The 24727-nt window shown below is 40.3% G+C and overlaps 1 protein-coding gene across 1 annotated transcript in view; it reads left to right on the forward strand.

Annotated features, from left to right (window-relative positions):
* The first annotated feature begins 1959 nt into the window (after positions 1 to 1959).
* Positions 1960 to 24727, forward strand: part of pde4ba (phosphodiesterase 4B, cAMP-specific a) — a 117459-nt gene continuing 94691 nt past the window's right edge. Inside the window, exon 1 of the mRNA XM_041039615.1 lies at positions 1960 to 2836. Within this exon, the coding sequence (XP_040895549.1) occupies positions 2613 to 2836 (224 nt within the window). The 5' untranslated portion in view covers positions 1960 to 2612. The remainder of the gene's footprint in view (positions 2837 to 24727) is intronic.

The raw sequence follows: 24727 nt of genomic DNA on the forward strand, positions 1-24727 counted from the left end.
ATGGTTGGCTGTAGGGACAATTTTATATCTCAACTCTATCTGTGCTGTGACCATGCATTGTGAGCTTTCACTCAAGCCCTCAAGGATATAAAAACCAGAGTTTAACGTGGAATGAAATGTCCCAGTCACGCTCCAATTCAATCTCTTTTAAAATGGCTTGCTGGCATTGGTTTTCTGCCTATCTCATTTATGCTTTGTCATTCATCTTTTGTCACCCCCCTTTCAGTGCAGACACCTCGCAAAAGTGATTTTGTGTGCAGGTGTTTTGGATTCTATCTTTCTGGGTTCAAGATGCAATGGGAGGCAGATGGAGAAACTGCGAATTCAGTCCTTCTTTTTCAGTTCTGTGAAGTGCTTTTTAACCATGCTAATGGCATGGCTCTAGGGATGGCAGTATCTGTTGGTCAGTCACTTTTATCCACCACTTTGGCTGGAACATGCCAGCTATTTGGTAGATTGTCATTCATGCTCCCCGCAGTTAAAATCCTGTTTTCTTTGGCAGTCCTCTGACTTTTCTTGCCACCAGCAGGTTGACACTTTTTGCTTTTAGTGAAATGTATAGTTCCCAGAGGATGAATCCTAGTGGCTCTGGTTATCCCCTAACTTTTCAAATACAAGTTAGTCAAATTTCTTTCACATATCCTGTGAAATATCTTAACACCTCTAAGATGTACAAGCACAAAAGAAATATACAGGTCAGTTATTAGCTGTCTTTGCTTTGTCAAGCACCAGTTTAGCCTGTTTGCCAGTGAAACTTATTTGTACTAAAGTAGGAGAGACAGGGGGACAAGAGCCAGGGAATGCCATGCATCACTGGCTCATCTTAAACCACCAACAGCACACTCTAGCCTGCTGTGCTCCTATATGAAGCCTCATATTACTACTAAGTATTTTCTTCTTTATATACAAGCATGGAAAGACTATTTTCAAAAGGTTCGTTGGCAAGCGTTTAGTGAGAAAGAGCTACATGCTTTGATGGCTCACAATCATCAGTGACTCACAACCAAAACAAATCAGTCCACCGAGCAGACGAGCAAGTACTCACATTTCCAGTACTCGTCACGCTGCCATTCTGCCTCTTCTGATGTTCCTTTTGGATTTTTCTTCTCATTCTCTGTACCTTCAGGGCATTGCCCCTCTTTTTCTCTGTCTTCTTTTCATCACTCAGAGTAAGTAGCCCTTTGTGTGTGTGGATGTGTATCTGGGATGACTGTATGTGTCTGTTCTTTCTTTCATTCCTTTTCTCTGCATACTGTGGCAATCTCATGGTTGGATTGCTTCCATTCAGACAGAATTATGGATGGGTAAAAGTGTGTGTGTGTGAGAGAGAGAGAGAGAGAGGGGAAGAAAATGTTGGTTAGATTGTGATGGAATAGACTTTGTGTAGTAAGTTAATAAGCGGTTTTCTTCTTTTTGCAATAGGTTTATGTACTGGCGTAAATGCATGCTTTGGAGTGTTTATTTGAATCAGTTGACCTTTGAGCAGTGTGTATGTTCCTGCTCACTGATGCCCATTAAGCTGTTTGCTTTTATCCCCTTTCCAAATTGCCTTTTTTCTTGGCCTGCACTCACCGGTTGCCTGCCTCACTAAAGGTCACAACATCATCAGCAACATTACCACAAATCCTGGCTAAACAAAAAATAAATAATAAATCCCACAACCTGTTACTGTGCCTGCCTGTCTGTCGTCACAACAACCACCAGCCAATCCTTAACAAGGGAGGCGTGGCTTGCGCTCACTGCGTGCCTGCTCTCAGCTCCTTGTGTATATTCTGAATGAAACAGCAAGCGAAGCATTTGCCTGAATGCTGTGCTGTGCTCCGCTCGCTGCTCTGACTGCGCGAGTCAAGGGAAATCTGACTAGAGGCTCGGCGAAGTGGGAGTCACTTTGTGCCACACCGGGAGTGCCTTTTTGAAGAGGTGGGGGCTACTTGCAGGGAGAGGAGGTCAGTCAGGCAGTGATGGATGGAGAGCAAAACAGGAGAAGGCAGAGAGCAGTTTTCAACCCTTCTGAATCTTTCATAAGGGAGATCCTCCAACGTCAAGCTGCCTTGATGGACTGAGAGAAAGAGCTGGTACTGAGGTGTGCATTTAGCAGGCACCAACTGTGTCAGAGAGACAGAGGGACACAGGGACAAGGAGGGAGGGTGATAGAGCATTGGGGTGTACTCTTTACAGGCAGCAAGACCAGGAGAGCGATGGGAGACGAGCAGTTTTGAAAAGAGGAATTCTTCTGTCCTGGAAGGAGTTGTATGTGACCCTGCTGTGGGTAAAGCTCCTCTAAGAGCGTCAGAGGAACAGAAGACCAGCAGGGAAGCACGGTGTACGAGCCACAGGAAAGAGAGAGGGGGAGAGGGCACGACTGCTGGCTGGCTAATCCCTAAGCCCCTGAAGAACGGGGAAAAATAGAAAGCACAGAGGCAACACAAACAACAACAACAAAAAAAAACTTCAAGGTTTCAGCCTAATTTGAGCTTCTCTGCATCTGGATAAGGAAGGAAAACAAATCAGCTGTACATGACCGAGTCCTGGGACTGATTTTGGGCAGAAAGTGGCAGAATTTGACAGAGGAATAAAAGTCTGCCACACAGAACCGATCCCAGCCTGCAGGGATGTCATCCAATGAGCTGAGTGTTGAGATGGACTCTTGCATTCGGACATTCAAGGAGCACATGCATCTGGAACTGGAGCCTCCCAAGATGCCAGGTGTGGTGGGAGGGAAAAGGGGCGCCACGTCCCCGAAACTGTCCCCTAGAAGCTCCCCGCGGCTCTTCCGCAAGCTGATGGTCAACAAGAGCATCCGACAGAGGCGACGCTTCACTGTAGCTCACACCTGGTAAGGCCTTGGGTGGGAGGGTGGGGGGATAATTGAAAAAATAAAGTAGGTGTTGCAGGGGAAAAACCTGGGGGAAGATAAGATTTAGAGTGGAAGAATTTACATGGAAAGAGGAGAAGAGGCATAATGGGGTTAAACTGGCTGGGAATTGGGAGAGAGGGGGAATCAAGGGTGATAGCAAGGAAGAGTGGGTAGCTGGAGAAAGAGACCAGAGGAAGGGACAGGGGTGAGTGCTGTGAGTAAGACAGGGTCGGGTATGAGGAGAAGTAGATGGGTTAAACAGACAACCAATGAGAGGGAGAAAAAGGAGGTGTGGAGGAAAAAAAATATCCCAGTGAAGGTGAGAAAATATAGGTAGAGAAAAGGAGGTAGATGGCAGAAAAGCTTGATATCTCAAAAGGGAAAAGTGAGTTCTATCATGATGAGTGGGGTAAAAAAATGTCTTATAGGGCTGCTGTCACTGGGTTAGACAATTACATAATGGAATAAAATCATGTTTAGCAGACTCCCCCCGTCCTCCATTTTGATGTAGTGTATCTGCCCTGTACCTGGGTGAAATTTGTGTGTGTTTGTGTGTGTGTTTGTGTGCGTGCGGATCAGTCCCTGTTTTGGATGGCTGCAGTGATGTGGAGGGAGTGTTAGGTGCATTATGTAACCTGGTGGTTCTTAACCTTTTTGGTTCACAACCCCAATGAACAAATGGATGTCTTTATAACACAACACATGCTCAACACAAAATGACAAATGTATTGCAGCATCACACAATACATAATGGGATTTTGTTGTGTCATTCACATTGATGTTATCTCTTGGTACATTTCCTAGAAGGACTGTAAGTCTGACTTTCTCAATTGAACAAGATCATTATGTCAAAAAAGGATATATTTGTGTATTACTTTTTTAAAAAGCCCACCTTCCATATTATTATTAATGTTTTCCTTAGCTACTTTGCATCATTTTGTGCCCCATCCCCCACCCATTCCCCGAGTCTACCTCTTCATTTTGCAGCATTTAGGCACTATACTAGATGTGAAGGCAGTGCTTGCTATGTTATGCGATGTATGGATTGGAAGCAAGGAAAAGAGCTGCTGTGATTTGACTACAAAAGCTTCAAGGTGACTCTTGTCCCTCATAAAACAACAGCAGCTAAATTTGTTCTCATCAGTCAGTGGCAGAGAAGGGATGTTTTGTTTTCTTTCTTCTATGAGGCTTGTGAAGGTTAAAACCATCATCTGTAAAAGGAGGAATTAGCATATGTCCATAAATGCATTCAGCACCACACATCTCTGAAATATGCTACATGTATACAAATTTGTGGTAAACATGATAAAGCAAGTTTGTCACTGCTTGCATGGGGTGGGTCAAAACAACAAAACAAACAGTGTCTGTTATGGGGTAGGAAGTCAAGCAATAGTTCAGATAGGAATCTGCTCCTGTATGTTGTGTCTAAATGCTGCGCTGTTTGTGTGATGGAAAAGAGATAATATGTGTGTGTGTGTGTGTGTGTTCTCCCCTGTGTGTGTATTTGTATCATGTTTATTCAGTCATAACTGTCTATGTGTGAGATGATGTACACATTTTTGACACTAAATCTAAATATTTGTATGTATGAGTGTTATGGAAGCACACATTGCATTTATAAATGGTAATGGGTGTTTATTCTCTCTCTTCTCCTATGTCTGACTCTCTCCTCAGTATGGGGACTTGTGTCTGTTTATCTCTGCTCTCATTGCATAGCCTATTTCTTTGCAAAGAGAAAGACTTGTGGGGGGTTGGGTGGGTACAGAGTTGGATGGGAAAATTGCTTCATTTAGAAATCATTAAAGCTGTCAGTAGTGTCCTCTGCCTTGTTTTCTTTCATAAGTCCACAGTATAAGGGCTTGATCCTGGGACAAGACAACACCCATTACAGCCATTAACTGCCAGACCAACCCATTAACGGCCATGTTCATGATAAAGTGTCCTTGAGCGAGACACTGAGGTTTAGCTGCTCACTCACTGTAATGCTCTAGGAGTGACAGGTAAAAAGCTAAAAATGGAAATGGGGGGGGGGGGGGGGGACAGAGCCCAAAGGGAAAAATCAGCAGTCATCTCCAGAGAGAGAGGTGTTGCATTTAGGCCAGTGAGAAAATTAAGGAGATAATGGCATGGCACTTGCCAGCCAGGACCAGGTGTTTTTCCATTTATTTTTCGTGCTTATCTTTTTTTCTATCAGGCTAACAGTATACATTAGGTTATAGTTAATATATAGATGAGTAATCGGAAGGATTACAGGATTAATCACTGCACTCTTTGCTTCATCCCATGTCATTAAATACACTATGTGCTGCCCCAAAATATCATTATCCCTTTTCCCTTTAAAAAAAAAAAAAAAAAATCACCTTTCCTGGGAATCCTTCAGGGTATTACTGTCTGCGCACTCTTTCTGGCCTAATTGTCTCCCCACCTGTGCTAGACCTTGGGAAAGGATGATGAATTGCTGGTATGTATAGGTCAAGCCTTTCAACTGTTGGATAAATGAAAAAAACAAAAACCTTTATTATGTAATCTTGTTTTTAGCAGCAGTTTAGCGTTGCATTATTATATGATTCTTTTAGAACAAAGAAAGAAAAAACAGTTATTATGCAACTTAAGTAAATTATAAAATTCTGGTTACATTACCAAATGTCAGTTTATTTTAGCTCTATTACTTCTTCTCAATACCTGTACACTAGAGGAATATTTAATGATGCAGCACTTTGAAATTGCTTGATACCCTTATACATCAGTAATTGGTACAGTACTTTGTAGTTTGGTTTAAAGTGGTTTTAATTGATACTTCTGTAGTAGCAATATGTCAAATGACTGTTAAACGTGAAAGGGGTTGCTCATAATGATAAATCAGAGAATTGCCACCCAAATCTGCAGCTCTCCTCGGCTTTATAGAGACTTATAGTGAGTGTCGGCTCAATTTTTTAGTGATCCAGTCTGCAACTTTACTTATCATATATTCAAAAGCTTTTAATTGATTTAGCCTGGGCTCAAATTAAAATTATTTAAATATACAAGGTTATACAGAGAAATTTCACAGATGCATGATCTGATTTTTTATCTGCTCACAAAACTCAAACCCTCTCTTTTCACAAGATGAGAAAGGTATTGAGATTATCAGGCTTGTGTTCTACCTTTCTCTGCAGACTGTTCTCTCCCCTTCTGTCTTTCTTTCTATCTGTTTAAGGACTCTACATTTTTTACCGTCTGAAGTTTTAAATGAAAATCTGTCGCCAATCTTGAATCCAGAACATGCAGCAAGTTTTCCAAACTCTTGTGTAATCAATTATAAATTCTGTCCTTGCTGTTACTCATGATAGCATTATTTGGCCCTGCTGTGGACCAGTGGCTGGTGAACTCCTGACCTACTGGCACTCAGACAATGATTCTTCTGTTAGAGCCGTTCAGCTGTTCTCCTGTCTCTTTCTCTCTCTGTCTCTGTCTTTTACACTCTCTTTGTCTGTCTGTCTGTGTCTTTCACTGCCCATTTCTTTCTGTGACTGTCTGTCTTCCTTGTTATTTCCTTTTGTAGGCATCCTTCTCCTTTTCTTCCTGTGTCTGTCTCCTCTGTCTTTCTCTCTTTTGCACTCTAAAGCACCACATGATGTAAATGTTTGATGGCCCGGCCGAGGCGTATGACCGCTCTGCTTTTCACTCACACAAAAAGCACATTAAGGAGAGAGAGGGAGTTTGGAGGGAAGTGAGCAACTGTCATGGGAATAGGAAGAAAGCAGAGGAGGAAAAAATGGAAAAGACAAAAGGAAAATGTTGAATAAATCTGGTAAAGAAATGTAAATGTACTGCATGTAACTGCTAAACATTACCTAACACCTAACTAAAGATCATCACACCTACGTATCAGTGAAATATAAAACACTTAAGGCTGTTTTTATCTACAGCTACAATAGAGAACAGTGCTCACTTAGATTATGTTGAACTTGGCCTCCTCCTGTGTGTTGACGTTGATCAGATGCTTTCAGGGAGGCCAAGAGATACTGGAGAAGACTAAAAGATAAAGAGGTGGAGGGAAGGAAATGCACATGCTGTGTATATAGAAGGAAGGAGACAGATAAACAGAAAAACAGACCTCATTTGCCACAGTGGAGTCAGCCCTGGCAAAAACAAATAGAGGTCGCTTTACACAGGGGGTTATTTACCTCAGCTTAAATGTCAACCTAAATAACCATCTCGCTACACTAGTCCATCCAGCACTCCATCTGCTATTGATTTGTTTCTTTCTGCACATGCCTCTGTGACTCACCCAAAATCATCTTTATATGAATGTCAGGGAAGGCTTGGCTTGATAATTGTTACTGCTGCAGCCAGTGTGTTTACGCCAACTGCTCACTTGAGTAAGAGACAGGGAGACAAACGGAGAGACAAGAGAGATCTTTTCATTACACAGCAAATGGCTCAAACTTCTATGATAAAATTTATGTTATGACATCTCATAATTCATGTAGACTCTGCTCTGTAAAAATACTAACAGTGCTTTCATCCCATTTGTGTGAAGAGTTTCCTCCTTGTTCTGCAGCCCTTTCGCTTTGTATGTGTGTGTATCAATTACATAATGCCCTGCAACTCTGTGGGAATCTTGGGCACTGGGTCACTTTTTGCCCCTATGAACTGTTTTTGTGCTCATGAACAGATTTTAGGTGGGATTTTTGTCGTAGTTCCCTATGCACCCCGTTACGTTGATCTGATTTAACACGTCTGATTAAGCACTGGAGTCACTCTCACGTTAAGTGAGTAGCTTTTTTTTCTTTACTAATTGTAGCCTTTTCTTGTTCTTGTACACAAAACCATAACCAGCTTTTGAAAGAGCTGATGTGTTGACATGCTGCGTTTTCTTTATCATTAGAGAGTTGACATGAAATGCTGGGAGAGAGTGATTGCGACAAAGACCTGATCTGATCTGAACTCGAACTGCAGATGTTGCGGTTGACAGCCACCAGAACACCCTGATGATGTCTGTTGTCTTCTCTACTAATAATAATCACATGACTTAAGCTGGAATCATATTTCTCCAGGCTGCAAATGGACAAATGTACACCGGAGTCACTTGTGTTGATCCCACCTCGTAACAGGAATCGATTCACCCAGTCAATTGTTGTTTGATGTGCAGGTCTGCACAACACATTTTGCTCTTTGCCTCATCTGCCTCATCATCCTACAGTTTTCCATTACACCCTTCCCTGCGTAGGACTGTCGAGACATCTACATGTATCTTTGAAGAGGCAGAATTCCTGCATTAAACCACAAACAAACAGCTTCATATATTGCAAATACAAAAAAGAAAAGTTTCCTACAGTAGGTAAAAATAAAAGGAATAAATCATTTGCTGAATTACCTGGTCAATGGCCAGGCTCAAGTTTAAGGCATTATAGGTCCTAGTCTGTCTGAACCTCACACAACTTTGTCACATCACTTGCATTTGTCCTGGCCACAAAGGTTCTGATTGGCTCGGTTGTTTCTCCAACCACAAAACAGCCGTTCACCAAAGCAACATCAGTCTTTTCTGAGTCACTGATAAATTTGGTGATGTGGGCGGTGATTCAGAGGTCTGGAACCAGGCTACCATGTCCCCTCTACTCCTCCTCCTCCTCCTCTTCATTCTCTCATACTGAATGACTCGGTTCAGCACCCTCCATCTCGCCCTTCTGTGTCCCTGTACTGAACCAGCCGAGCAGAAAGTTAACTATTGCGGATGGGTGAAGAGCTGTGATGGCTCAGAGTTGTGTATGTGTGTGCATGTCTCTGTGCATGTTAACATGCCTGTATGTGATTATCTTGGCTCGGATTTGGGTTGCAAGGGATGAAATCTTGTGACAAGTCATGGGTGACATGTTTCACACTCTTTTACATGTTGACAGCACATAACACACATGGCTTATTAAATTTTCAGATTGCTCATGGAAATTTCTCTCCATAATTACATTATTTGTCCTGGCTGTATGTTTACATCTTCATCCACTCTTAATGAAGCAACTTAAGGGAATCAAAAAATTCACATTAAGAGCCAGTGAGATATTTACAAAGAGAAACAACTCCCCAATGTTGACACGTTAGCAACTTGACTGCTTAATTAGCTGAAGCGGTCTTTAAGTTCGCATGCATGCAGTGTAAAGGGCTGATGGGAAGGTAGGCACTTGTTCCCCTGGGATGTCCTGGTGGTTGCTTTAGGCTACAGTAGAGAACATACTGTACCATGTACTTACACTGCTGTCAGCTTGAATTTAACTGATGAGGTGTATAGCTTGTCATCCCACCATTGCCCCTTGTGTGATCCCTTGTGTATGGTCTTCCAAGGCAGCAGTGCCTTTAAATGCTTTTTCTCCCTCATGTATATTGATTATAATGATGTGATAAACTGTTTTTCTTTTTATCCACTGATAAAGCCTAAAGAGTAAATCGTTTGTCAGACAGTTAACTGTTGCTACTGGATGGAATTCACAATGTCAGTGTGTTATGAAAGAAAGACAAGAATCAGGTCCACATTGATACTCGAGCCCTACTGTTCCTACATCATTGCTCTCTATGAATTTGTTCGTTTGTTTCTCTTATTTCCCATATTCATTACAGATTGGACCAGCTGTGATACAAACATTCATCAGAATACACATCATCACACATCAAAACCATCGGAGAATGAGAAACAGAGAAACCGCAATAAACAGAGGAATGAATACTAAGATAGTTATTGCACCATGTGATGTTTAAGTAATGCTTTTATTCTTGGAAAAGGTTACTTTTTAAAAAGGGAGGTAATGATGCTACAGCAATTTTCAAGTGAACACAAGGTTCCTCTTTTCTCTTATTTAAAAATATCTCAGGATTTCTTAAGCAAACCTCTAAACACTCTTTCCTCTGGATAGTCAAAGTAGGTTTTATCAACAGCAACATGATTATGTTGAGCAGTACATTAATGCAGTCATGTAAAAGACTTTAACCATATTTCTTTTCTCATTATATTTGCAGTCATACGGTTGTACCATTGCTGATACAGACCCAGATATGACCTCATTGTTGCAAATATGTATTTACCAACAAAAAGAATGAAAACACATATTGTACTGCAGAGATATATTTGAGATTGTTTCTCAGTGGGATCAGCAATACCAAAACCACCTTTTCACATTACAGGGAGTCATTTAATAAATCGTAATATTGAATATCATGTCAGTTTTAAGATGTCTGCAAAGTATGTGACTAATTAACTGACTTTATTTTTATTTTACGCCAAATATTTTCAGCTTATTTGGCTATAATACAATTATTTAAAGTTACAGCCAGGTTCATTTAGACTAGTTTTGGATTTTGTACAATGTGAAATCATCGACAGATCTAACAGTATGTATTACATTTTTTAGTGCATATGTATCAGAATTACTTGGCCCCATGAATCAGCATTTGCTCCTGTTGTAGAACTGTAGGCACTTGTCCAGGGGTCTCTGGAAAACATGTGGCCTTTAGCACTAGCATTCAGGAAACATTGGAAAACCCATTTGTCTTCATTATAGACCCTGTTCATCCCTCCTCCTCCATTCCTCCTCCTCCTCCTCATGCTTGTCTTCCTACAACCCCCATCCCCCCTCTCCCTTGCTATCTAGCCTCTGACGATGGTGTGACATTTGTAATGAAATTTAGAATGCGACAGAAGCCATGTCTCTCTTTTTGACGGTGTTTAAACATATAATTTTTTAAATGGTATTCTAACCTTTCCATGTCATTCATGCATGTTCATTAATTTACATGTTTTATGAGCGACCGCATTCCAGTGCTGCTGCATTGGAAAATTCAACCTCTTCTTTTAATTTTTGTCAGGTTTTTATTCTTTTATCTTTCTGGATAGGATAATAGTAATTTGGACTATAGCTGATTTGTCTTTCACAGAGATGCACAACATTCCCTGTTAGAGTGAGGAGAGAGAAACTGAGAACAGCAGCTGGAGAGCATTAGACACAAAGAATGAGAGCAATTAGTTGCCATTTCAGTTCAGAGGTAGATAATGGGCTATCGTACCTGTGGATGGACCATGCATCTATTCATTCTATGCTCCTTAGCGCAGCTCAAACCAGGAATTTTGCCATTAACGTATTGCTCACTCTGTGATTGAACAAGCATGCATGTGTTTGTGACATGCACATACTTCTTGGTCTGTGTGCATACCTTTGTCCTTGTTAGAGCAAATACAGCTGTGTCATTAATTCATTACTCGTGACCGTGTGTGTCCGTTCCTTTGTGTGTCTGTGTGCATGTGTGTGAGCTACCAGCTGTATATTCTTTTCAGCCCATTCAGAAGAGCACAAGCATTCATTAATAACAAGAGCTCTAAAGCACAATTTGTGTGAGCTGAAGTAAGCAGAACATAACAGTGCATTTCCTCTCAGCCTTTGCCCCTTCTGTCTGCTCTAAGAAAGAAGTAGCGATTATTCTCCACTTGATTGCTGTCTGTCACACGGACTGAAAGGAATGGTGGCAGCATCCCACTTTTTTTTTTTTTTTTACTTGGCAACAATGTGCAGCGAGGCAGAGCCACATTGTGCTTTATCTTATCAAATAAGTGCAGACTAGCTGCATCAGGAAACTGGAGTTATTTAGCTGAAGTTATTTAGAAGGTGTTTCAGTAGAGCATGAATTAAAAAAAAAAAAAAAAAGGAGAAAGAACATCTGTCACCGCACAGACTTGGTGATCCATTGATTAGACTGTCCATTTTGTGAAAAAAAAAATGGGTGCAAGATTCTCAGTTATGACCATAACCCAGAAGATATTGCATCGGTAAAACTGAACCGATTTCTAACTTCATTTAGTTGATTCATCAGATTTAGTTTTTTAATTTTGTTACCCTTTGTTGCCTTAGAGAGTGCTGATTGATGCCCGGCTGGCTTCTTTTATTTAGGAATCGTTTGGTGAAAAGACTTCTAATCAAGTTTTTCACTTGCATTCCAGTTAACAAAAATCTGTTTGTGGTGTTTTCTCACTTGCTGTTTTTTGAAACAAACATTATTAAATGAAGCATCAGAGGTGCAGCTATGTGAAAAAGAGTCTATGTTTTCTAATAAGCACCCTGCTTGAGGAAAGACTGTGGGATAGATTTTGCTAAATGTTTTCTTAGAAATATCAATACTGGTTGAAAACCTGATGATGAAAGCTGCCACAGCTAAAGACCCTTCTTAGTGAAATATTTTTTAGCCAAGGGATGCTATAGGACAATGCTATGGCTTATAAACACAGGGCTATAGAAGTCCCTGTGCATCAGCAGACTAAACCATCAATGCTTTGAGTTCATCTCACTTTTCCAGTGATAACACGTAATGTCTGTATACTGTAAAACTGCACATCATACTGCAATTATGAGTACAGTCATCTGATTTGGGAAAAAAAAGATTACCCATAACACTGTTAGCAATGGGATTTGGATGTGAGATTAATCGCTTGAATTTCCACAAAGTTCATCAACCCAACTGGGAAACAGTGTCTGTTGACTGTCTGGCTCCAAGGCGCCCAGTCTGAATCACAATCTTCTGGTACAATAAGATTCTCTGTGCTGCTCTCTGGTACATAAGATTTTGGCAACTCATTCACACATTGTCACATATTTATCGTCATTGTTGTTGTCATCATCTTTATCTGCCTCTTCTTTCTCCTTTGTTGTCAACGTTGTCATTTTCGCCACTGCTCGTTTCATACTGCACATCAGTTTTCTTTGCGTGCATCAGTGCAGAGTGAGTGTAGGAATGTGTGTATACATTTTAGCAGCAGTGTGTGTGCATGTACAGTATGTCCATCTGTGCCTGCGATTTCTGTGTGTGTGTTCAAGTCCCCTGTCTCCTTGACTCATTGTCACCACAGGCCTATGGGGAAACCACCACCCACACACTCTCTGATATACAGTGTGGGATGAAGTGTGTGTGTGTGTGTGTGTGTGTGTGTGTGTGTGTGTGTGTGTGTGTGTGTGTGTGTGTGTGTGTGCGCGTGTGTGTGCACGCTGATTTTATTAAAATTGGACTTGCAGAGAGGCCGAATGGTTCAATGTTAGATTGTGCTTAGGGATAAAAGGATTTAGGTGCACTGTTTGTGTTTGTGTCCAAGTGTGTGTGACGACTGGCACAATTCCATACCAGTTACAGTTTAACAACATTATTATGTCCACTTTGCTAAGCAAATATTTACAAGCATCTTTCATCAAATCCACAAATGTCCCTGTTGAGACATTCACTGCTATTATATCTGAGAATTATCACCCAAATCTCCAGCTCCCCCCTGGTCTTACAAAGTTTCTTCCTGATGTGGTTGGATATTGCAATTAATGTGTTTCCAGTTTTCTTGTTACTGTATCATTCATTCATACAATGTGTTCAGTCTAATTCTGGTTTATCATCTTTTTAATATCTATTTCTGGTTTGTAATTACTATCACTGACTTTTTAAACACAATAAATTAAATTAAATTAAATTATGACAACCATAATGTGAGTAAACTTTAACTTTTAAATTATGACCTTAGGGAATCTCAGAATTTTGACATGTTTAAAATACAGGCTCATGTTTTACAGAGTTTTACAATCATTCTTAGTCCCTGTATGACTTTGGACTATTGTTGTGCACGTGTAGAATAAAATGAATCCTCTTACTAGCTTCATGTTAACCTGATTTACAACTGAAATGTTAGAAATGTAGTCACACTTTGCAGTCATAACCAAGACGTCCCTTACCAATATATTAAAAAAGAAATCAAATTGTAAACTGTTTTAGAAATGAGCCAAAACATTTTGCAGCCGCCTTTCCCCCAATTTGTTTTTGTTTTCCCCCCAAGTCCCCACAGTATCCCTAAGCTTACTGTAATCGCTTAGAGGAAATTGCGCCTTCATAGCTATTTTCACCAAATTCCTGGAAGCTGTGGGGCTGAAAAGTTTAATTTTAGAACATATCTTTAGAGTAAATGTTATTTACGTCAACAGGTTGTTGTTATCCTTTTGGATTTTTGGATAACTAAGTGGCTGTCTGCGCATTCGTCTGTTTGCCCCATCTGCAGGGGTCTTTGTGTGTGCGTGCTTATGTGTGATCATTATATATCATCCAGGAACACATGAAAAGTAAGTAATATTTCCATTAGTTTGTTTATGAGTAGTAGTCTGAAATGTTAGGGGTCAAGTGCTAACAAGTTTCCCTCTGACGGTTTTTTTGTTGCGTGTCTGTGTGTGTGTTAAAAAGTGGAGACCTGGGGGGCACTGAGTGCCATGTGGCCAGTGTTTATCCATGCTGGGATGTTGGCAGTGAAATATTGGCGCCATATTCACATCCAAAAGTCACCCTCTCTCTCTCTCTGTCTCAGTCCTGTCTCCAGAGTGCAGCCAGCGTGCACCCTGTGACTGAGTGGATACCCATGGGTTAATTAATTAATTCTCTCAGATCACCCGTGGCTACTCTTAAATTTACAAGTGTCCCACTTCATATTGGACCATTCTAAGCATTGGGCCCCATTGGGCTGTGTGTGTGCGCGTGCGCGTGTGCGCTAATAGGCATGTTTCAGTCAGGGATAGAGGCTAAGAAACTCTGGCATCTCTGAATATCTGTCTAGACTTATGTATTTTTCACAGCCTCCAGAGGACAAACACTTCTCACATATTAATCAGGCTATTATCAGGCTATTACTGAACAAGTATTCCACTTCACAGGAGTTTAATTTGACGTAATGGTATTCAAATTCTGGAAACACTGTTTAAAACTCTGTGGACCCTAAAAATGTAGAATTGAATACTACGAGACAAAATTTGCCCCCGGTTTGCTGTTTAACCTTTTGAACTGCCCACATTCTGTCTTTCATCTCACCTGCCTTCTCCCGTCTTTCCCTCTCTCCATCATGTCTGTCCCATGATTAAGACTCAGTTTGCCTTCAGGCCATCTCTGTTCATTATCCTCACTCTCAAGCAGCTCTTGTTTAGTTAGTGTCACATTGATTTATACACACGCAAACTGTGAAAGGGCTTTTCATATACTGGTCTGACTTCTTTAATGACCCTGGTGCCCTAAACTCAGAATGTTTATGGCTAGATGGGGATTTGTATTCTAACCATTGTTGCTGGTGTCCTTTTAGATCGCCGTCGTTGACCCTTGCAATTTTATTATTATTTTTTATTTATTTATTTTACATATAGTAAGAGTAACTACAGAGCAAAGGACGGCAAACTGAGTAACCAGATATTCATGTGCTGCAGCATCCTTTATGGAAAAATGGGGACATAACTTTGTTTTTTATATTATTTTGTCTCGATTTTTTTTTACCATAGTCATTTCACAGTGCACATACAACCTTCGCCCCTTTTAAAGCCATTTCTCTCAGAGGTTCTTACAATAAGAGCTGCAACATGCTGCAAGATTTCCAAATAACATTTTTACACTTTTTCTATATAATATACATGCAGGACATTATGACAGCAAAATTTACTATTCTTTTTTTCTGGATACAGTGTAGGTGAATTTATCGTTCAGCCTCCGCATTTCTCGGCTGCAAAAAGAAATCTGGCAGGCTGCATCTGCATGGATAATATTTGATTTACTAATAATAACAGCATGATACATGGCAGTAAATCACACATTCACAGATCTGGTTCATCGTGACTACAACCAGGGAAGACACAAAGATGTACGCTGTGTTCTCTCTGGACCTTTTTTATTCACCTCTGTTAGAAGTTGTTAAATATTGTAGAAAAAGATGAAAAAACCTCTCTGATCAAAAATGTACAAGTGTTCAATGCAGCTGTTTGTTACCATTAATTCTTAAAGCTGTGTTAATCAGTACTTTTAGTGGAGAGGCTCTAGCATCATAATGTTGGACCAGACTGAAATGGCTCAAGGGACTATTAGATAGTTGAATAGAATAGTTTGGTAGAGACATTCATTGTCCCCATGGGATGAATCTTAGTGACTGTTCCTCTAGCACCACCACAAGATTGATATTTGTGGCTCTGGGTGAACTGTCTCAATAACTATTCGATGAATTGTGATCAGATTTGATGTGCATGGTCATGTCTCAGGATTAATTGTGGTGATTTTGATGAGGATCCTCTGATTTTCCACAGTGCCACCAGCAGGTCAAAGGTTTCATTTATTATGAAATGGGATTATTATGTTGCCTAATTGATTTCGACAGGGCCTAAATCAATACAGCTGTGTCGCAGCATTTCCAACACACACAGTAAAGCTTGTGTGGCGCTCCCCGTCAGCAGTGGGTACCTACTGACAGTGATCCAAGGAGGGACAAACCATGAACGGACACATCATAGATGGGCAAGGGCAACAAAGGCCATCCCATGTGGGACAGAAGAAAAATTAACGATGGTTATGGGAGGAATGTGTCACAACACACAGTGCGCAAACCACAAAACTGTACACCGGTTTGTGCTGGCCAGATATCTCTTAAACTGGATCTGTGGACAGAGTGGACTTGCTGGGGCCAGCTCCGCACAGCCAGGAAGGGGCCTTTCTGTCTACTGTAGTCCTACACTTGATGGAAACATCATAGCTCAGTAGCATGTGGGACGAACTTCATATGGGGAAACATTCCAGGCGGCGCGATGGAAATACACACACATAAATACACTTCATAAACACACTCGTATAGAGGTATACTGTACACAGAGACAAACACGTACACAAATACACACCAAAAGTATACACAGATTGATGGTAGGTAGGAAAATGTATAGATTAGGAAAATATATTTGGAACTTCACAGAGAAGTTAATGAGGAGCACATTCCAGTGGAGCAGTGAGCTACACACATGCACACGCACACACACACACACACACACACACACACACACACACACACACACACACACACACACACACACACACACACACACACACACACACACACACACACACCATAGTTTTAATTGGCATGACAAATGGCTTTCTATAATAATATTTCAGAGTATGTGGCCCAGAAAATCCAACAAGTTTTCTTTGTAAAACTTTGTAAAACTTCTTTGTCTCTCTATATCTTACTTATTCTAATTTCTTACTTGTGTCTCTCATTTTTCCTCTTCCTCCTTACTCTGTCTTCTCCACATTCAAGGCTGCATATGTCATTGTGGGCAGACAAATCTGTCCAAATCTGTGGACATAACCTTATTAAACATATTCATATATATATATGTATATAATTAGCATAAACTTGATGTGAAATGTCATAATTTAAACTTTGGCACCATCGGACAGGAGTTACTTCTGACATGGTCCTCTGTTGGCCTGTTAGACTCCACAGGTTAATAAGGGCTGCCCAAATTTACCTAGCATTCGTTCTGGTCTCTGTAAGGCTCGGTAAGGCTATAGCAGATTTCATATAGAGAGGAGCCCACAGGTCATCAGTTCTCCAAAGGCCACACCTTTGTAAAGTCTTTGGAAAGAGGCAACCTCTGAATTAGGATAATTTCAGCCAATGTGCCTCCTCCAGATGTTAGCTATAAAGATAACATAACTGCTGTAAAGCTGTTGTAAAAAGGTGACCATGCAAGCGTTTTTATTGAGGCTCAATTAAAGCAAAAATCTCTCAGAGGGATATGAGACGTAGTTGGTTTGCCAAAATCAGCAGTTGAGTACAGGTGTGCACAGGAAAACTAGGAAATGGCAAATGACCTGGTAGAACAACTGAGGAATGCAAGTCTTATGGATGACAAAAAAATGATTTGTATAATGACAAAAAAAAAAAACCTTATGACTACACAGAAAGTCAAGAATGCTTTCCAGGGTGTAGGCGTAGATGTTTCCTTGTTAAGGTCTTGACAAGAGATCATGACCATGATCTCAAACGATTCACCACAAAATGGGAACCTTTTACCTTTGGTAAGCCTCGAAAACAGAAAGGTCAAGTTGAGGTTTGCAAAGACATACAAAAAGAAACCAGCAGAGTTTGGAAACAAAGTTCTATGGACTCATGAAGCAAAAATCAAACCTTATATTAAAATGATGGAAAAAGGAAAATGTGGAGGAAAAAACAAACAACTCTCTGCACTGGTCTCTTTTTTCTCTGCAGGTGTTTATGTATATCTCTCTTTATCTCTGTCTTCTTGTCTTGTTAGGGTCCCCATTAGTTCACTGACTGCGAGTCTTACCGGAGTCCGCCCACTCTTTGTTTCCACTCTCATATGTAACCTTTCAGAGGCACTGAGCTCTGAGCCAATGAGCCTGGCATTTGAAGGTCAACCATACAGAACCACAGTGGAGCCGCGAACAACTGATCAGACTACAGAGCAATGGACAATAGAAATGAATGCAAGCACTGTAACATACACACAGGAAACACATAATCATGCCCGTCTCAGTATTGCAAGGAATCAAAAACCTGGCTGAAATCAGTGGAGAACAAAGAAAGTTTCCTCTTCATATTGTTGACTTTTAAAATCTTTTTAAAACCTTTTTTTCAAATAATCTTCTGCTTCAGACTGACATTATAACTTTAATTCAGTCCCCTCGTGGCCGGCAAGTTAATGAAAAGACTTGTTGTATTCCCATCAGTTGCAGCTCCACTGTGACCAGCGATAAGCCATAGTTTAGAAACACGGCCTCACAAAATGTTTGAAATGTCAAGTGAACACCATGTAGAAGAGAAATGTTTTTATCTTGCTCAAATTTACCTATGAGCAAAATAAATATTTTGGTATTTTTGCCTTTTAGAGGAAAACTTTTCTGGAGCTCAGGCTGCTAACAAAATGTTGGCAGAATAACACCAAACCTTCATCTTTAACCTTGTTTGTGTCTAAGACTATTTCACAGTGGAAACAAATTGCACAATACAAAAGCTTTGTGTTGTGTATATGATGTATTTTGCCTCAAAATCCCCAGATCTCTTGTCTCAAGGTTGACAATAAAGTGGCATAACAACAGATCAGCAGATGAGGGAGAGCAGGATTTCTGAAGGTAGCATGTCATGTTTTTGTTTCACAAAGTACAGCAATGTCTGTCTTCTTTTTCTGTCACTTTCTTTTTCTTGCCATGTAACGTCCATCACTTTTTATCAGTGCCTCAGACTATTCTGAAGTTTCTCGGCTGAACTCATTGGCACCAAAAAAAAAAAAAAAAAAAAGACCGTCATTAGGAAGTTGTGGCATGTCCTGCTCAGTGTGTGGGTGTGTGTGTGTACCCGTAATTCAAAGATGATAATGTCAAAAGCTGTCAGTTTTATTAATATTCTGCTTTGACTCCTGTAATGTCCTCCTCTTACATCTCGCCTGCCAAGCTGAGCTCTGACTCCAGACTGTGCCGACTCCTGCTGCCAGACTACTGATGAATGAATCCATGCACATCACAAGATTATACTGCAACATTTTGACTTCTCTGTTCCTCTGTTTCTTCATGACTGGATTTCACTTATTTCCTCTTTGGCTTAGCTGGATCAGAGATCCTTGCACTGATTCCTCTTTGCTTTTCAGATGTTTCAGCTAAAGGCCCAAAAGTGGTTGAAACTGTGTTGTTTTGATTGAGGTTTTCTCTCATTTTTGTGAGTTTCAAAAAAGTTGCAAAAACCTAAGTGAAACATGCCTTAAAGGAGTAGTTCCACATCTCTCCACCCTTATGACTGTACATCCAATATGAAGTGACAGCTTGCAGCCAGTTGTGGCGAAAAAACTAACAGAAACAAAGTCCACCTACCAGCACCTTTTAAGATCACTATTTAACACCTTTATATTCTTGCTTAATCTCAACAAAATGACTGACTTTTTGTTGAGAAATTGTCACTATACATAACACAAATTGACATTTTTGTTTTCTGTACAGATTAAACAAACAAGATTAGCAGGTCTTTGGGTTTAGCCACTGTCCATGAACCCCAGTTTGTGTCCTGACCTTTTTTGTATGTCATTCCCTCTGTCTCCCGTCATTTCTTGTTCTCTAAAGCCAAAAAAACCCCAAAACAACTTTCCCTCCCCTTTTGTAATTCCCTGTCTCACGTTCTTGTCTTTTATTGTGTTGGCACAGATATTGGTGTTTAATTGTTTGTTTGTTTGTTAAAACACTTTGCAACAAGGCTGAAAATATTTTAACAAGCTGTCATTAATCTGTCGCTTCTTGTGTGTGTGTATCCTTACGTGATTGTGATTATGCCTGTGCACGTTTGTCCGCTCAGACACTGATCCAGACCATTTTGGCATTAGCCCTGTCTGTTTACTCTGCCACAACTGACTGGGATAATTAAATTCTTTCTATCTTCTTCTGCTCTCCTTTCTGCTCATTCCTCACGACACTCCTCCTCCGCTCCTGTCTGTTCTTGTTATGCACATTGCTCCCTTTCTTCTCACCCCTGTATTCTCTCATGGTCGACTCCCTTCTTATTCCGCTGCTGTTCATGTGTCACAGGCAGTCTGCGTTGTAGTCATGACTAATTCAGAGCAAACATGGGCCTTTTTTTCCCCTCTGATGCATGATGCATCCATTATTCATACATCTTCACAAATATAATTCTAATTGCTGGCACAAACAGACATCATGTTCACGAAGAAATACCCCATATAGCAACTTTAATTGTTACATTTGTGTATGATTAGGTTTTTGGGGGGGGGTTTTTGGAAGTAAATACATTTCTGGACCTATAAAGTTGTCTGGAATTCTTCATCTTATGTAAAATTTTACACAAACTAACAACTCCTTAATTTTCCTTTTTTTGAGGAAGAGCCTGTAGAGAGATTAAGTGAGGGGATTTAAGGGTAAAACTCATATCTCTTTTTCCACTTGGCTCTTAGACTTCACTCAGAATGCTAGAGAGTTTAGGAAACTGATTGCCACTCTCAGACACTTTACCTGCTGCTACACTGCAGTGGAGCTAAGAGGATATTTCATGTAATCTCCCTCTTTCTCACTCTATTTCCTTCCATTTCCACCTCCAGCCCTCTCAGCAACAATGGGCTCCCTTCACTAGACTGCTTTTCACTCCAATCCATCAGTGCTCTACATTTGCTCAACCTGTTCATCGACTACATGTCATGCATCCTGCCTAATAACAGTTATCTTAATTGAAATCAATAGAAGGAGATAGAACTGACTGTGGCCAGGAGGGTCTGGGTGGCGGCAGCTTATGTATTTCCTGCTCCTCCAATGCTTGCTTCGTGCTTGTCTATCTGACAGGGAGTGTTATGCCCCAAAGATAAATTCATCTCATTAAAAACCACCAGTAATTGTAATGGTAAAGGATGAAGAAATTTGTTTGTGATCTTGCTGTTATCCTACCTCGCTTGAAGCTTCTTTGCACTTGTTTTTCTCTCAGTGTTTCTGCTGTGTTTGGTAGTTGACAGAAGAGACAGACAGAAAGATGGGAGGGAGGCGAGATGACATGTGACAAAGGTTGCATGCCAGATTGGCGGGTACACAGTATGCGCCTGAGTCATCTGCGCTGCTACGACACCATCAAACCCCACGGTTTATAGCACTTGGTGCTCCAAGAGGAATTGTTGAGATAATTCTGCAGGATATTGTAGATGCCTGCATTGTGGCGTCTCTCTTGTTATCGCCACTGTGACTTTTTCCTCTTTTTTACTTGTGAAAACTACATTGGTCCTGATAGTATACACACATACTATGTACCAGTATCTAGTGGCAGTAATCAACTTGCTTTACCATGATTATGTGTATTATGTTTGATGTCACCAGTGAGGAGTGTCTGCTTAAGTTAAACAGAGAGGACATGTAAGGTTGTGTGTGTGAGACACTGTTGAGCCATTTAGTGTCTTAATGACTGTGAAGGTGTTAATGACTGGGCAGGGTGGCATGGCCATGGCAGCAATCTGGAAGCATCTGAAAGGCAAGCAGAGTGATGATAACTGGCTTGAATGGTTAACTAAGCAAGCACAGGATAAAAAACACTTTTTTAAAAATATGTAATTCAAGTCTAACAGGTTAAACTTAGAAGCTCATAAACACAATTTTACTTCAAAATCAACTTTGTTGTGTTCAGCAGTAATTACACAATTGTAGTTTCAAGATGTTTCTCATCTCATCTTATCTCCTCAACATTTCCAAACCTTATAATTTGCATCTTTCTGTTTTGTGTAGTGCTTACAGTAAAATAAGCTTTTACATCACCCTCTTTATTGTTGTCAACATGACAGAAGGAAGCTTTAAAACCATTTGAACTCACAGAACTGCACAGTTTCAAAAAATAAGTGTTAGCATTAGCGTTTACCACCACACAGAGCAATTTAGTATTATTCAAAGGAGGTCTTTGGAGACCAGGTTGTGTCCCAATGGTGTGTTCAGTAAAATAACCCATCTTGTCCTTGTTGTATTCAATACTATATTTGTTTTCTTTTTCACTTTACTGATCATCTTCTCTTTTGTCTCTTCCTTTTTTCTCTCATGAAATTTAAGTGTAAAATATCTCGTCCTGAAAATAAACTACAAACTAACTCATCAATAATGTTCTGTGACAATTTAGTTGGTTGACACTTTGTTGTTCCCTTTTCCCTTTAAATTGTAAATTAGCCATATTGTTTTCTATATAGTTACAGACCCTGTCTGCAGCTGAGGGTATTTTATGTCTTCAAATTCACTAAAATATTTTCTCATTAAACTCATAAGTAACTCAAGTATCGATTTTTACTTCGATCAACTGTGTGCAGCTCTTTACATAAACAAATTGCATGCCTGCTCGATTGTATAAGCTTAATACACGCAGAGAGCACATCTGCCAGCTGTTGTTAAAAGGCCAGTGTCCTGTTTACATAATGAATAGAAATCATTCACTGTTTTACTAGAAACCCTGTTATGGTACAGATTAGTTGGGTGTACTATGTGACAGTTACCTGCTATTATCATAGTCAGTGCATAAATCTGGGCATAAATTTTGGGTTGTTTGGGTGGGGTTTCAAATATACTATGAAGAAAAGTACACTCCCAGCCTCTCTCTCTCTGTCTCTCTCTCTCTCTCTCTGCATGCGTTTTTGCATAATGTCAAGCGAATTTGCATCCTATGTCAGCAATGACGCAGGAAGTCGCTGGGATTTGCTTGATGTAAAGTCATGGGGGGTGCTATTACCAGCAGGAGGGGTGTGTGTGCTTCTACAGTATGTAAACACATGCATGTGCACACACCCTCTCTTGGAGGTGGTACAGTTGAAAAGGATTAATGGTTTGTGTGTGTTTGTCATGTGACAGACTATTCGCGAGGAATCCCGTGTGTGTCGATATTATCTGTAATTACTTGTGTCACTGTGTTGGATAAATTTGTGCGTGTGTCTATCTGTGTGCATGTGACTTTGACAAAGCAGCCTTCTGACTTTCCATGCTCCTCACATTATGAGGGAATATGTTCCAGAGTGTTTACTTGGTTTGCAAAATGTTGCACCATTTAACTGCTGCATAAACATAAATGTAAATAAAAGGGATTATACACTTGATTTCACACGACAGTCGTGGGCTCTTTCCTATAATGATCCAGATTAGTAATGCTCTATGACAACCACACTATACTACTGTAATGCAAAGGCTATCACTGGGGGGGAAGGAGTTTACTTTTACAAAGTTCTTTGTTACTGACGCACCAGTCTGATACACTGGATTGGTGACTGCTCCAATACTGTCCTTAATTAAACAGATAAGGTGTCGGTTACAGCAGACTGGCCACATTAAAATTCTGCTGCATTGTCACTTTTCATGTAAACTAGAATGACCAGGCTGTTTCTTACTTTAAACATCAGCTTATTTTTTTCACGTGAGTTTCTCTCAGGGCTGCAATAACAATTTTTTTTTTTTTATCTTTATCAGTTCTTTTGCAGATATTATTTTCTTGATACTTGGCCGATAAAATATCATAAAATAGTGAAAAATGTAGGTCACCAACCCAGGTTTTTTTGTCCCAAACCCAAAAGAAATGTTTTAATTAAGAGATTACCAGCAAAAAAAAAAAAAGGGTGAAAACCAGCAAACGCTCGGGAAGTGGGAACAAGTAGATGTTTGGCATTTTTTACACAAGAAGAAAATGAATTGCCTAACAGACTTGTTGGCAGTGAATTTTCTGTCATTCAACTAATCAAATTAAGTAACTCATTTTTCAGCTTTAACATAGCCCTATAAAATAATAATTACAGTTATACAAATACAATTATTTTTTAAGCTTTCTAGAAATTTCACAAGCCCAAAAAACCTTTATGTTAGTTAATGGACACCTCCACTTATAGAAGTGAGACAACCTCATTTTGAATCAGTTCCATGCAAAATGGTCTAATGTTTTTACATGAAGAAAATAAAAGAGCACTGATTGTTTGTGTCAGTCATTTCTATGGTTTTTCGGTATTGGAAAACCAGAATCAGTGCATTCCCAATCTTTGCATGCATGTGTAATGTGTGTGCCCAGATGATGTTTACCTCTTCACAGGTATGAATTCACTGGTATATTTGAGTGCATGTTGAGTACAGTGTGTTTGTGTGTGTGAAGGGGTAATGAGGCGTAAAATCAGACACGGCTGGTCCTGAGTGGTCATGTATGGAGGCTTGGTTGCAGCACACAAGGCCTATACACTGTTCAAACACTAACCACTCTGTCACTCTGTGTACCCGGGGGGCTGGGGTGGAACATAAAGACATAAAATGAAGTCAGGGCAGCCTTTTCTGAAACAAAAACATAGATTTACGAACATATAATAAAATGTCTTGCACGCACCCTCCCCCTCGCTCCATCAGTCTTCCCTCTCTGCCAGTGTGACAGGTGACATATAAGTGGTCCGGCAGTGATGTGTGATCACCAGGGAGTCTGGCAGCATCAGGGTGAAGGTGAGGGGACTGATAGTTTCAGCTCTGTTCACGGTCGTCTTTGTGACCTTCTGGCCCCTGAGGGAATGATCACTGAACGACTGTGACTCATTCTGT

Source organism: Toxotes jaculatrix, chromosome 6 (assembly GCF_017976425.1).
Source record: "Toxotes jaculatrix isolate fToxJac2 chromosome 6, fToxJac2.pri, whole genome shotgun sequence".
Classification (NCBI taxonomy): domain Eukaryota; kingdom Metazoa; phylum Chordata; class Actinopteri; family Toxotidae; genus Toxotes; species Toxotes jaculatrix.